The sequence below is a fragment of the Equus asinus genome, chromosome 3, assembly GCF_041296235.1.
Source record: "Equus asinus isolate D_3611 breed Donkey chromosome 3, EquAss-T2T_v2, whole genome shotgun sequence".
Classification (NCBI taxonomy): domain Eukaryota; kingdom Metazoa; phylum Chordata; class Mammalia; order Perissodactyla; family Equidae; genus Equus; species Equus asinus.
In genome coordinates, this window is record NC_091792.1 from 55,088,040 (window position 1) to 55,103,957 (window position 15,918).

Sequence of the window (15,918 nt, forward strand, 5' to 3'; positions counted from 1 at the left end):
AAGACTTGATTAACCACCAAGAACCTGGAAAAAGATCTGTGGGCTAAAGTTCTTGGATGGATTCATTGATGTGTGCTGTTATGAACCTGATTTGAATACATTCATTCTCTTTCTATAACTATCTTGTAGTTAGATAAATTAATAATTTTTGAATTTGGCAGATAATATTTATAACCATTTTATACTTTAAAATAAACGTTTGATCACAGTGAGTCAACAGTAGCAACTTTTGGGTTTTATTTTTTATCAACAATAATTTAAAGGAGAAGATACTTAGGATTGAACATGATGTGAACTCATTTCTTTCTGCTTTTTATTTTTGTGTCTTAAGTAAATTACCAGCTTTTTCTAGTGCATTTCTTTTTAAAACAAAATTGTAGTGATTTTAAAGGCTGTGTTAAAAATATCTTTAAGAAGGAGCAGTATCTCGCAGTATTTAGCAGTTGTTACTCATCCTTATTGATATATAGGAAAATATTACACATATTTACAGTGCTCTGAGAAGGCATAATATCTTTATTTCTGACATAGAGTGTCCAAAATGTATTTAACTATATTTCTACAGCTGAAGTATTCAAATTTGCCTTTTCCTGGTTATGTAATTATAAACTCTTGTATTAATGTCTGTATTCCCTTTAACATGGCCTCATATTTTAGTTTTGTTCAGGAAGTAGGATTGCTTTCTATCTGTAGTTGGAAAGAGAATTAGAATATGATACAGATTTATTATATGTAGCATAATAGTTAAAGCTTTTGAAAAACTGACTGTGAATTGTTCCATAGTCCACGAAAATTTGCAAGATGGTTTCTTGAGTAAAACAAGACTTAAATTAGTCACTTAAATTAGTTACGTTCTCATTTTTCTTAAAGGAAATTAGACTGCCTTAATCTTTCCTTTGTAGATTAAAACTATTTTGAGTGGATTCATCATCAGAGGTTACTTGGGAAAATGGACTTTAATGATTAAAACCATCACCTTAGTGCTGGCTGTGGCATCAGGTTTGAGTTTAGGAAAAGAAGGCCCCCTGGTACATGTTGCCTGTTGCTGTGGAAATATCTTTTCCTACCTCTTTCCGAAGTATAGCACAAATGAAGCTAAAAAAAGGGAGGTAAGTGTCTTTTGTAGTTTATTTGACAGACAAAATATCTGTTATATAGACATATCAGTGAAGAACTTCCTAGTGTAAAGATTACATTTTAGTTTTTACTTTTTGGATAAATTCTGTATTCAGATTAGAAATTTAACATGAGATTGATCATGCTTTCTTTCTCGTTTTTGAATAATCTCTAATTTGTCTAGAATCCATCCCCAGTGCTGTTCACTTACTCCTATATTTTAGAGAAGTTTTACATAGATTACCGGGTGTCCATTGGTTTCAGTTGAATTTCACAAAGGTCTTTCCATTTGTTTTTGCTTTGCCTTACACCTTTCTTCCTCTGAAGTATTTCCCAGATGTAACTGTTTTTACTCTTATTTCTCACTGTGGGTGTTTCTCCAGGGTTGGGAAATCTTAACAGTTGTGTTTTCCTCTGGAGAAAGTGTCTAGTGCCAATGGAAATGGTGCGTCATCTGCAGAGAGCTATTCTTCACCATGGGGAAGTTCTGAGGGCCTTTAGGACCTTCTGAGATTTAAATCAGAGATTCGCATGAAAGGGGATAAAGGAATTCCTCTTTATCAGCTCTTTAGGGCGATTTCCTTTACCATTTTTTTAGACCAGCCTGAGATCTTCCAGGAGACCTTTGACTTTATATATTATGGCGTTCCCCTGATGTTTCTAGATTGCTCTCGATCTTTTTTAGAAGAAAAGCAAGTTCCTGAGACCTTTTGTATTAGCTCTAGCCCAGTCCCTTCCTGTTTCCCAATCTAATCTGCAGCCCTCGATGATACAGAGCTCTTTGCATTTTTAAGGTATATTTGTATATCTCATTAAATATTGAGAACTCAAGGGTCTTTGGCCCTAGCACAGGACCTTTCATCGTGTAGTTTTTTATAATATAACGATGAAAGTAGAATATTTTTATCAAACTATTTAATTCTTCAGTTGAAGAATTGGTGAGACAGTATCGTAAACAGTAGCCACTGTTTGTGCTTTCGGAATGAGGCTCCCCAATTGGCAGTAGCAGTATTTTCAGAGAACTTAGGGTAGTGAAAATATAGGGAAACAATAGATTTTAAGGTCTCTGTATATTTTGCTAGGATTTGAAATAGAATAATGATTGATGATGGAAGCAGTCTAGCTCTGAAATCTGAAGAAATGATATCCTACTTAAAAACAAACAACTTTCCCTCCAAACCCCAGTTACCACTCTCTCCACTGGTCTTTACAAACAAGCATCTTGAAAGTTGTCTGTATTCACTGCCTCTTCTTCTTTACATCCTGTTTACATTAGCATATCTCACACAAATGGGTTTTTTTTTCACTGAATATTGAATATATGAATGACCTTTCAGTTAAAGCAGAAGAGAAAAAAAGAATCTTTTTAGAAGAAATAAATATTTACCTTTGCTTGGGGAGGAGGAAGACGTACAAGTTGAATTCAGAAGAGGCATTTTGAAAATTTGAGTAACATAAAGAATTTTTATTTGGTATATTTGAATTTATAAGAACATATAAAAGAAACCACATCTTCTTTTTAGGTGTTATCAGCTGCTTCAGCTGCAGGTGTTTCTGTGGCTTTTGGTGCACCAATCGGAGGAGTTCTTTTTAGCCTGGAAGAGGTAGGTGAAAAAATACAGCAATTAAAATTATGTATAATTACCATTACAAATATATTTTTAAGTTTTCAAATTTATTTTCCACTCATTCTTGCATAAAAAGTAATATACTATGTTTTTTACCTTGAGAAAAATTTTTTAAAAAATATTATGTATAGTGATTATTTAAAATTTAACTTAGTTGACATATTTAAAAGTAAACAGATATGACCTTGACTTAACAGAAAATAGTTAAAATAATCTATCCCATTGGCGAAATTATAGCCGTGTTTTTATTTTAAAATTTTTAATCAATTCCTAAATCGTCTTTGTTTTTCTTGTGTGATTATTTCTGTTGCAGTTATTGCTGTTTAAGGAAATAATTTTAGTCATGTCAGTGAAATATTCTGTTTTTGTTTTCTCATTGGTGTGTAAGATGTTTTACACATTTACACGAAAATGTGACTAGGAATGTTTTAAAATTTACTTTTCCAGTTTGTGTTCTTTTCTTCTTTTATCTTTAATATAGAAGAGACAAATTGAATACTCCTTTGTGAGCTAAAGGAGTTAGTGATGGTGCATTTATTCTTATCTGCCATGAATAAGTTGGAGGTGAAACTCATTTTGAAAATAACAATGCTAGGTATTTTAAATACTTATTAGACATTTATGATCAGTTGATATTGTGACTTTGTAATGATGTGATAGCCAAAGTTAATAAAACATCAATATTTTTCTTACCACAGTAAAGTCCATTATATGTAAATTCTAGCTGCAATAAAATTTAAAACTATGATATTTACCATTCAAGTTATAACATATCAGAGACATAAAATTATAGCATTAATTTTTGTTTCCCTTCTTTTTAGGTTAGCTATTACTTTCCTCTTAAAACTTTATGGAGATCATTTTTTGCTGCTTTAGTGGCTGCATTTGTTTTGAGATCCATCAATCCATTTGGTAATAGCCGTCTGGTCCTTTTTTATGTGGAGTATCATACACCATGGTACCTTTTTGAACTGTTTCCTTTTATTCTCCTCGGGGTATTTGGAGGGCTTTGGGGAGCCTTTTTCATTAGGGCAAATATTGCCTGGTGTCGTCGACGCAAATCCACCAAATTTGGAAAGTATCCTGTTCTTGAAGTGATTATTGTGGCAGCCATTACTGCTGTGATAGCCTTCCCTAATCCGTACACTAGGCTCAACACCAGTGAGCTGATCAAAGAGCTTTTTACAGACTGTGGTCCCCTGGAATCCTCTTCTCTTTGTGACTACAGAAATGACATGAATGCCAGTAAAATTGTTGATGATATTCCTGATCGTCCAGCAGGCCTTGGAGTGTATTCAGCTATATGGCAGTTGTGCCTAGCACTCATATTTAAAATCATAATGACAGTATTTACTTTTGGTATCAAGGTAAGTGCTAATGTGAGGTGATATTTAAGTAATCTTAGTATGTTCAAAACTTGTATGTGGAAAGAAATGAATTTTTTATCTAAAGGTGGTTTCATAAATGTGGGCTGGAAAAGTTCTTATCTTTTGGGTTTAATTTTAAGTTAGGAAAAAGGAATTTCTTAGGATATATTGTTGAGCATGGTATCTGTTGTTATTTACCCCAAAACCTAGCAGCTTAAGATAACTACTTACTTTGGTCTTGATATTGGATCAGTAATTTGGGAAGGGACTCAACTGGGTATATTTTGCTTGCAGTCTTTCATATGGTTGTCATCAGACATGGCTAGGGCTGGTCATCTCAGAGACATTCATATGTCTAGCACCTGGGCTGAGAAGATTCACACGACTAGAGCTGGAATATCTGGGCTCCTGGAACATGTCTCTCTCTGGTTTGTCCAGTGTGGTGGCCTCAAGGTAGTTAGATTTCTTACATAGTAGCTCATGGTTCCAAAAGCAAGTGTCCCAAGAGGACTGTTTCTGTTTGCCAGAGAAGTCATGCAGCATGCCTTCTGTTGCGTTCTATTTGTCTAGGCAGACACCAAGACCCACCCAGGTTCGGGGGGAGAGACATACACTCTACCTGTTAGTGGGAGGAGTGTCAGAGAGTTTGTGATCATGTTTTAAAACTACTTATATTAGTTTCCTATTGCTGCTTTAATAAATTACCACAAACTTAGTGGTTTAAAACCACATAAATTTATTATAGTTCTAGAGATCAGAAGTCCAAAATGGGTCTCACAGGGCTAACTTCATGTTGTTCACAGGGATTTACGGAGGTTCTGTGGGGGCATGGAAGGTCCATGTTTTTTTTCTTTTCCAGCCTTCTAGAGGCCACCCACATTCATTGGCTCATGGCCCCCTTCTTCCATCTTCAAAGCTAACAATGGCTGGTCAAGTCTTTCTTTTATCTCATCATTCTGACACTAACTCTTCTAAATCCTTCTTCCTCATTTATAAAACCTTTGTGATTACCTTGGGCCCACCCAGATAATCCAGGATGATCTCCTGCTGTAAAATCTGCTGATTAACAACCTTAGTTCTATCTGTACCCTTAATTCCTCCGTGCTGTGTAAGATAATGAATTCACAGGAATTAGTATATGGATATATTTGGGGAGCCATTATTCTGCCTACAATATCACTATAGGATGTTAACTTGAAAGGACATTGTAGACTCAGAGTTAAATTACTTGGCCTGTGGACGCCATGCCTTTTTTCGTCAAAGATTTAAGGCAGCTAGGTCTTATTCCCTGGGACATTGCTTTTTGAATTTACAAAAGTTAGAATAACATTCATTAGTTAGTGATTTGCCAGTAAATATTCTCTTACATGACTGTTAGTGATAGGAGGAATCAGATGTCTGCTAATCCTTGTTCTTTAAGTTATTGCACCTGTAGTTCATGTAATTGTTAATATGCGCTAGTGCTTTCACAGATGTAAATTATATAGAATAACAGCTTAATTTCAATCAAATTGGAGTGGTGTTAGTTTTTGAAATACAGTCTCTCTCTTTCCGTAGTCCTGTGTGTTCAGTCCACTGGGTATAAGAGTTAAATAATAGAGAAACCTTGAAGTTTTACTTTTTTTTTTTCCTTAGTGAATTGAGTTAAAGGAGCTGTTAAAGCTCCTGTTTCTACAGTAAGTTGATTTTCTGTAAATCCCAACTTTCTCGCCCTCAGTTGAGCTACAGGAAGCCGGAGGCAGTTGGTAGGCCTTTATTAAGTCCACATTACTCTGCCCTGGCTGAAGGATCCTATCTGGCAGGAGAGTATAAAACATATTTTGATCCCTTCTATTTGGATATCCTTTAATGATCCTGATATGCTCTTCAACTTGCCATCATTTTGTACTTGTCTTGTTTCATATCCAGAACAGTTTAGAACTATTAGTCTATGGATAGTCTTTAAATGATCTTGCCTAAGGTGTTTACTGTCTCTATTATCCTCATGAAATTTGATCAATAAATATTTTTCTCCTTTTAATTACTTTTTGTATATATCTCACTAAAAAAAATTAGGGAACCTGATAAGATTGCCTGCTTTACTTTGTCCCACTTACAAGGAATAGTATGCAATATTTCCATCATTTGATAAACAACAAATATGTAGGAAGGACATAATCTTGGAGTAAAGAACAGTACTTCAAACTGAACTGATTTAGTTTTATGAAATGATTCATAATGTCCCCCACCCCCCATCCGATTTCACCATGGACTAATGAAAATTTTGTTAGGGCCTGGCATTTAGGAACGGTGAGATAAAGGATAAATAACCCTTGGGTTATTTTCCCTTTGGCCTAGAGAATGTGGTTTGTTATTTTGTAACTGAATTCATAGAATTGTTAAGATACTGCTATAATTAGATTTTACTAGTTTTATTTGTAATAGAATTTTGCTATAGTATAAATAAAATGTGAAAAGAATCAAAGTGTTGGAAAGAAATCCACAAAATGTAGGTTTCAAGCATGTAAGCAGAGGATCTCTGTCTCATTAAACATTCTGTTTTTGTTATAGGTTCCGTCAGGCTTGTTTATCCCCAGCATGGCCATTGGAGCGATTGCGGGAAGGATTGTGGGGATTGCAGTGGAACAGCTTGCATATTATCATCACGACTGGTTTATCTTTAAAGAGTGGTGTGAGGTTGGGGCTGATTGCATTACACCTGGCCTTTATGCCATGGTTGGTGCTGCTGCATGCTTAGGTAATGTAACTGTCTGTCTGTATATGGATGTTTGTAAGTCTGAGAGAGAAGAGAGCGAGTGAGAGCGTGCTCATGCTTAATTGGTGGGGTGGGTGTGGGGGGAGGGAGGGTACAGGACAGCAATGAAACATTACTACTCATATGGTATTATGCAGCACTAGTTTTCATTTCACCTGCCTGTGAACATTTGTTACTGCAAAAATTTAATAGTAGTTAGTGTCTTTTTAATATCTTGTAATACATTATGACAGAAAACATCTCTGTACAACATAGACTTTGAATCCTGTCCCAGGAGATTTTTGGTTTTTTTATTGTCAAGGATCTTGGCTTGCCTATGACAGCTATATCATGGTTCCTAAGATTAGCATACTAACAAAGCTTCAGAATAGCTTTACTCATGGTTTCTAATGATTTCTTCTTAGCCTTAGTAAAAGATTTCTTTACTGGCCCTCTTCCATTTAAGGTGCATTTGTAACAGAAAGAGAAACAGTAACTACTGTTTTAATGAAAAGAAAAGCAAAAATATCTACATTAAATACTTGAGTTGGGGCTGGCCCAGTGGTCAAGTGGTTAAGTTCATGTGCTCTGCTGGTTCAGATCCTGGGCACGGACCTGGCACTTCTCATCAGGCCATGCTGAGGCTGTGTCCCACGTAGCAGAAGAAGAAGGACCTACAACTAGAATATACAACTATATACTGAGGGGCTTTGGAGTGAAGAAGAAGGGAAAAAAAAGATTGGCAACAGATGTTAGCTCAGGGATGATCTTAAAAAAAAAGTTTAAAAAGAAATACTTGAGTCTATTTATTGTCCTCTTGGATGTGAAAAATAGTTATTTCTTGTTATATTTAAAATAGCTAAACTTTGGGTGTAATATTTAATAATACTTGGTATTTTGTTCAGTGAGTCAAAATTGTATAAAGTGATTATTGATCTTCGAAAGTGTAATATCAAATGAAAGTTTAGGACAGAATCATTTTCATCAAAGTAGCAAGTATTTATCAGGTCTCCACTTTCTGTTTAGCACTGTGCTAGGTGCAGTGAGTGATACAAAAAGAAGGATAGGACATGGGCCAAATTCAGCTATCAAGTTGAGGAGACATGACCAACTCTGAGAAGACAATATTGAGCAATATGTAATGATTATGTAGAGTACTGACTCTATGAAAATTGTAGGACTCTAGAGGAAAAAAGAGCTGAAGTAGTTCAGGTAGGATAGAACATGAGCTTTATTTTAAAAGATTAGTGGAATTTAAAGAAGACTGCTGAAGAACAGAATAATGGGAAGACAAAGGAACTGGGATAGGAATAAATTTAGTATTCCTGGGGCTTTGAAGAAACTGACAATATTGAAGTAGAGAGTACAGTTTGGATAATTTTGGGAAATGAAGTTGGATTGGTGAGGAGGAGCCAGATTATGAAACGGTGATGATTGATATCAGGATGAATTTGTATTTGGAATTGGTCAGATCTGTGGCAGAGTTGTGGCCTTGCCATTTTTAGCTTGATGACTTTGGGAAAGTTCCTTTACTTCTTTTAATTTTTGTTTTCTTATCTTTAAAGTGGAAATAATAACCGCTTATCTCCTATAGTTGTTTTGAGGATTACATGAGATAAAATGCATGTAAAGCTGTTAGCACAGTGCCTGGTAAAATAAGTGTTTAGTTAAAAAAAAGAGCCTTCGTAAACTGACTAGGACATACCTGGCATAGCGTAGATACGTAATATATAGTAGGTTCTTTCTCCCTTCTATTTTTAGGTTAAAAAACAAAGGAAGAGTTTAAGCTTAATACATTATGAACTGGCGAGCCCTGGTAGGTTTTTGAGCAAAGGAGCAACATGGTGAAAGTAGTACTTAGGAAAGATTAACCTGGGATCATGGCTTAAAAAGTGGATTGAAGGTAATGGGGCCTGGAGTCAAGGAGGTAAGATAACACAGTATTAAAATTAAGGAACAAAGTCTTGAAGGTCTGGACTACGTTGATAATAGAATATTGAGGAAACGACATATAGATAGATATTTTGCAGAGCAAATCAGATAGGACTAGGTGAGAGTCTAGATGTTGGGATAAAGTAAAGGGATGAACAAAGATTGCCTATCTGGGTTGTCAGGAAGAATGTGGTGCCCAGTGTTCAATTCAGGGAAGTTGGAATGGGGAACTCTTTGGCGAAGAAGATGAGTTTGGTTGTAAGTGTGTGGTGTTTTCTGTGACAGTGGGTCATCCCAAGTTTTCTTACAGTTTGAAACGAGACAAGCACAACAGTAAGATAAGGTATGCATAGTTGGAGACGTAGGACATACGCAACAGTAGGTGAAGAGATGTGGATTAGGGAGGCATCAGCTTAGAGATGATAGTTCAGAATGATGATTTGGGTAAATGAATAGATGAGTTTTTGAAGGGAGGGGTTATTATACTGTAACGTAAATCACAAGCCATCAAAATATTTTACTCTTTTTGGAAAGATTTAGAGAAATGTATTAAATTAATATTCTACCCACATATGAGTTTAATTGTAAATTGATAGTAAACAAGATAGCTATGATATGCTTCACCACATTCCTTAAGAATTACTAATAAGCTTTTATAAGGGTGAAATTATGTCTTTGCTAGAGCAGTGAACCAAAATGGCAAACTTGGTTTAGTTGGTCAACTGTGATTTTTTTATGTGACGTAGACAGGTTTTGAAATGTTATTTTAATAGGCTTCTTGTGTTATAAACAAAAAAGATTGGTGTTTCTCTAGATATTATTAAAATAGTGATAATTATCCTAAAAGAGAAGTAATAGTTTTTGATGATAATCCTCTCCACTAAGTTCTGTTTACAATTTGTGTTCAGTTACCTAGTGCAAAAATTCTACTAACGTGTGGATGAAGACCCTGTACTTCCTGACCAGTGGTGCTTATTTTTTTCAGGTGGTGTGACACGGATGACTGTCTCCCTGGTGGTTATTGTTTTTGAGCTCACTGGAGGCTTGGAATATATTGTTCCCCTTATGGCTGCAGTAATGACCAGTAAATGGGTTGGAGATGCCTTTGGCAGGGAAGGCATTTATGAAGCTCACATCCGGTTAAATGGATACCCTTTCTTGGATGCAAAAGAAGAATTCACTCATACCACCCTGGCTGCTGATGTCATGAGACCTCGAAGGAATGATCCTCCCTTAGCTGTCCTGACACAGGATAATATGACAGTGGATGATATAGAAAACATGATTAATGAAACCAGCTACAATGGCTTTCCTGTCATAATGTCAAAAGAATCTCAGAGATTAGTGGGATTTGCCCTCAGAAGAGACCTAACAATTGCAATAGGTACCCTTTTAAAAAAATACACACACGCATGTATACATCTATATATATTGATATTTAGATATCTAGGTAGATACATATAGATATATAATAGATATCTGGAAGAAAGGAAAGCAGTAAAATTTAATTGGTTGGGTTTGTGGGAGCAAGGGATATATTTTATGTCCCTTAAAATCTTATGTGCTTATGGAATGGAATTTTTTCTTTGCTGGATTGTTTTCATACTAAATATAGTTTTATCTTTTGATTTGGCATTCTTTTCAGAGACTGGAGTCAGATTCTTTTTTTCCCCCACACAGAGAAGCCATGTTAAGTTGATATTATTTATAATAGCATGTAGTGTGATGCCTTAACAAGTGCCAGGGCAGCAAGCTAAATATATTCTTGTATTTAATAAAGTTAACTTATTTGAATACAAGTTGAATGAAAAATCTTCATCGATCTGTTTCGTATCAGAATCACAATGTTTTGCTTTTTCAATTTTTGGATTTAGGTTTACAATATTAACTTGTAATATCTAGTTTAAAGTGAAAGTCATTGAAATTTTATTTTGGGTCAAACACTAGGTTGAAAAAGTCCTATTGTATTTTGTGCTGACATTCCTGAAAATATGGTTTAAAGACATTAGCCATACTACATTATTTCTTAGAGAGAAACTTTTTCTGAGGAGGAAGTAATAGTGTTCCTCCAAAATTTATTTTTTCCCGTACCTTATATTTCTGCAGTATTGGTGAGGGGCCCAGTAAAGCTTCTAATCCTTTTCTACACAATGTGACTCCTCTCCCCACAATCCCCAAAGGTAATGGAGGATATTTTCTTCAAGCCATTGCTTTGATACTCCCTAGTTTTTAGTATAGGACCTTGAGCTGACAATGTCAGTTATTTGGGCTGATCCCAAAGGTCATTCCTGTGAGCCCATCATCTCCCTTCCAACTTATGTCTATGGCCATTGCAAAAGGATTGTAATTCTTTCAATTCTTGTGCCATTTCAACAGGGAAGACTAGACAGTGTAGATGAGAGGGAGTTATTTCTCAAATCAGATGGAAACTCAGTTTACAAGAGCTATTAAAGCAAAAAAAAAGAAAAAAAGAAGAAGAAAGAAAAGAATCTACAGAGAATATCCTGTTCAGTTTAGGAGAAGGCTACATACAGCTTTGGAAGATTTTTTTCAAAGACTAGTAATCCCATCATTCCAAGGTTTGCTTTAAATAACAGAATAGTAGTTGCAAGAGTGGGCAAAGTGTATGGTCAGACGTGGCTGTGTTCAAGTGTTTCAGTTTCTCAGCTATTACCATGGCCGAACCTACAGTCAGAGAAGAATTTCATTGTTTAGATTCCCATTCTTTAGGTTTTAATGGTAGCCATCCAAAGAAAAGAAAAAAATCAGAATTTTGGCATTTACATGGAAATTTAAAGGAAAAAGGCCAGGTTTTTAAAAGATAAAGAAGAAAGTGGTAAAATTAAGAATTATTCAGGGGAGGCCCCATGGCTGAGTGGTTAAGTTCACGTGCTCTGCTTTGGTGGCCCGAGGTTTGCCGATTCTGATCCTGGGTGTGGACCTACACACCATTCATCAAGCCATGCTGTGGTGGCGTTCCACATAGAGGAACTAGAATGACCTACAACTAGGATATACAACTATGTACAGGGGCTTTGGGGAGAAAAAATAAGAATTATTCACATCCCCACTGATTTTCTTGATATATTTGTACAACTTTTGTTACAATCTTGAGAAATAGAATATTGGGATAGCAGATAATGTTGGTTTAATGAAATTAGAGATACTTTTATATGTGAGGTATCAAATCATGTCATCAGAAATGTTGGTCACACGATGACTTTTTAAACACACTCTAAATATTTACCTACATATATTTTTCTGACGTTTAAGTTTTTGAATGGGAAAAATAGACCTGTATGCTGTTTTGTATATATGTATAATATATAAAATATAATATGTAATTTACATATATTTACATAAAATACTTCATAGAAGGACAAAAAAGAATGCTTGAATAGGTGATAAGCTATATACTGTATCCAGAGATGGGAAAACTCAAGATTTTAAAAGAACAGTTTTCCCCAAATTTGTTTATAAACTCTGCATGTTAATTATTTCATTTAAAAAAACTTTTTATTTTATGTATAGATAGTACATTCACATAGTTCAAATTCAAGATAAAAGTATATAGTGGAAAATCTCTGTCACCCATGACCTCATAGTTACCAGTCTAACTCCATAGGCAGCCATCTCCTTGGTTTCCTCTGTGTTCTGTAGATATTATTATGTGCTTATATAAGTAAGTATATATATATATATATATATATTTTCTTCTTTTTTTTTTTCTACTGAGGAAGATTAGCCATGAGCTAACATCTGTTGCCAGTTCTCCTCCACTTTATATGTAGGTCACGACCACAGCACAGCTGAGGAGTGGTATAGGTCTGTGCCTGGGATCCAGACCTGCAAATCTGGGCCACCAAAGCAGAGTGAGCCGAACTTAACCACTATGTGTCAGGGCTAGCCCCTGTATTTTCCTCTTTTTTGAACAACTTATATCATGCTATCCAGTACATGATGTTCTGTTTCTTATTTTTTTCACTAAACAATGTTTTCTTGGACATCTTCCCAAATCAGTTTGTAGAGTTTCCTCATTTTATTCTTTTACAGCTTCATAGTATTCCATTGAGTAGATGTACCATGGGATACATCATGATTTTTGAAGTTGGTTCCCCACTGATGGACATTTAAAATGTTTCCAATCTTTTGCTGTTATAAAAATTGCTGCCTCATATATTTGATAACCTCATGTAATTGGTATTTTGCCCATGTGCAAATGTCGGAAAATTACTAGAAGTGGACTTGTTGGATCAGAGAGTAGGTACATTTGTAGTTTTGTAAGATATTTTCAAACTGTATCAAGTAGTGGTTATACCATATACTCACACTAGCAGTGAATGATAGTTTACTATGTTAAAGTTTAGTCTTTTTCCGTAAGTTTTGAGAACTTAAGCCCTTGAGAAATATATTAACATGAACAGGAAAAATAAAACATACAAACTTAGGGAGAGGGGAAGACAGATAATTTTGTATTAATGATTAGAGGTAAAATTCATATTTACTTTAGGAAATTTTGTGTTATAAAAGAACCACTCCCATTCTCTTGGAAGTGTAACTCTGTGTTCACATGCACACTTTTAAAAATAATGTCTGAATTGTACCAGAAAATGAAAACTATGATGATATTTTCTGCTTCAAAGGCCTTTGAATGAATGGCATTCAAAAAAGTTGTTTTTTTCAGAGAAAAAAACAAACCAGCAGATGTCCTGGCATTTTTGATTAGTTTAATTAATAACTTTTTTCTAAAATTTTATGAAATTTATTTGATTATCAAATGTTTAAACAGTTTCTCAACATATTTTCATTTATGATCTAATATTCATTATTTTAAGGTGTTTAAGATTGATGGTTGGGGTTAGTTTTAACTCAGAATGTCTGTCATACACTCTAACAATATTTGCACTCCACCATTCACAGGTCATTAGCAGATGCTTCTATGGGCTAAAAGCAACTCAAGGAGCATTATTCGGAAATCATTCATGTCAGTTGCTAATGGTCTCTCTTCTTTTCCATGCCTTTCTCATGCTTTGAAGATGGTTTAGTAACTTCTAGCCGTTAGAACTTCACTTAGTGCCTTCCTACTTGAACATGTTACAACACAGTTGGTCAGAAGGGGTACAAAGCATTGCAGTATTTGTTTATGAGCTGTCTATGTTTATCTGCTTCTCAATTTAGGACTGATGCTTATTATTTTTGCTTAAATATTTTTGTAGCAAAATTCATGTTTAAAATATGTTCACTATAACCAATACAATATTTGTACACAGTTTTGATTTCATACTAACTCAGAATAGAAACATAAAGCTGACTTTTTGCCTTTATATTCTCTCCACTTCATGGGTTTCCTTCTTCCTATAGTCACTCTTCTTCCTCTGCAGTTTTCTGCATCTTTGCCACTACTTGTCTAGCATGTTCAAAGGTGGGAGTGGAAGTAGGCAGCAGGACAGAGGCGTTTGAAGCAGAGCACACTGGAGAGGGGAGATTAATAGAGCCTTTGCAAATAAAACCCCCCAAATCAGTCTGTGTCCATTGTGTGTAATTGTAGTTTCAGCTCACCTGGTAATGCTCATGACTCACAGAGAATTAAACTATAACATTAGAAAAGACAAAAAACTAGCTAATCACAGAGGTGGAGTACACAACATAGTCAAAGTAAGGGTGACACTCTCTTTAGTCCCACCTCCAATGCAGGATAAGTGACACTTAGCACAGACAGGCATCATTCGATGATGAATTCGTTTAATAAATTGTGCCCTCATAATTTGCAAAGGTTTTAATTTTCTCAAATGTAAGAAATTGCTAAATGCTTTTCAATTGATTCCTTTCTTGGTGAAGAAGATAGGGAAAAATGAAGGGACCAAAAGTCATGGGATACATTTATTTATTTTTTTTATCTCTGAATAAGAAGGTTGCCCTTAAAACAAAACCTATCGATTTTTAATTTTTGGTCTTCTCTATCTCTCTTCAGAAAGTGCCAGAAAAAAACAAGAAGGTATCGTGGGCAGTTCTCGTGTGTGTTTTGCACAGCACACCCCATCTCTTCCGGCAGAAAGTCCTCGGCCGTTGAAGCTTCGAAGCATTCTTGACATGAGCCCTTTTACAGTGACAGATCACACCCCAATGGAGATTGTGGTGGATATTTTCCGAAAACTGGGTCTGAGGCAGTGCCTTGTAACTCACAATGGGTAAGTTTGGTCAAAGAACCTCAGTTCATTTACGAGAATTTATGCTCCTTTTTAGTAGAATTCATCTATAGTTGCTCGGAGAAAGTGTGAGTCAGGTCCCAAATGGGAAAGTCTGTCTTTTACTATGGTTATAAATACTGGATCAGTCAATGATATTCACACTTACCAAAGAATAAGAAAAATGTCTGCTGCCAGATCTTTGCCAAAACATAAAGTGACATTTGTCAGGAACACTTCAAAGTTGGCAAAGAGCTGCTGAAACATCTCCAGCATGCACATGGAGCTTCGAGTATTTCCTTTCTTGAAGGACTCATGGACCTAACCTGTATGGAGTACTGCAAAAACCTGCTTTATTTTTGTAAGTATTTCACGTTCAGAATATAAATTTCTAGTACAATAATAACTTTCTAGATATTTTTCTATTTATTTGAGCCATTATTTGATTTATCATGTAATGAGGGAAATATATATAATTAAGTGAAATTTGTAAATTATCTAAAAAGCTCCTTTAGCAAATGCCTTATTTCCACTTTTCTGCCTTCTTCATCCACAAGTCTTGTACATAAACTGCTAATGACAAATAAACACTCATGTATTTAAAATGTATAAATTGATTGTTTATTTTTCTGCCCTTTAGAGATACACTCCAGTGGTTCTCCAGGATAGGAGTGTAGGGAAGTTTTATTTGGCAGATGTCAGAGGGATTGTGGAGACGTAATGCACAGTGTGCCTCGGTAGACGTACAATCCTGCTTCATTGCCAATGCTCCCCTCTCTTCCTGGAACTGGGATCTGTTTCCCCACCGTTCTCTCTCCAGTCCCCTTTATTTCCGTTATGTTACTGCTCCTGGTTGAAATACTTAAGAACCTTGTTTTATCTGAAGGCTGATAATAGAAAGGCTAGAAACGAGAAACAAAAGTTGTTTGTTCTTGGATTATGCATAAACCGGCTGG

At 35.4% G+C, this 15,918-nt stretch overlaps 1 protein-coding gene across 8 annotated transcripts in view; it reads left to right on the forward strand.

Moving 5' to 3' along the window:
- The window catches only part of CLCN3 (chloride voltage-gated channel 3), an 87,618-nt gene that overhangs the window by 63,324 nt on the left and 8,376 nt on the right, over positions 1-15,918 (forward strand). For all 8 annotated transcript variants that reach the window (XM_014868341.3, XM_014868338.3, XM_070505066.1 and 5 more), the window contains 6 exons: positions 903-1,109; positions 2,640-2,720; positions 3,566-4,111; positions 6,662-6,848; positions 9,763-10,161; positions 14,749-14,965. In XM_014868341.3, coding sequence (XP_014723827.2) covers positions 903-1,109; positions 2,640-2,720; positions 3,566-4,111; positions 6,662-6,848; positions 9,763-10,161; positions 14,749-14,965 — 1,637 coding nt within the window. The remainder of the gene's footprint in view (positions 1-902; positions 1,110-2,639; positions 2,721-3,565; positions 4,112-6,661; positions 6,849-9,762; positions 10,162-14,748; positions 14,966-15,918) is intronic.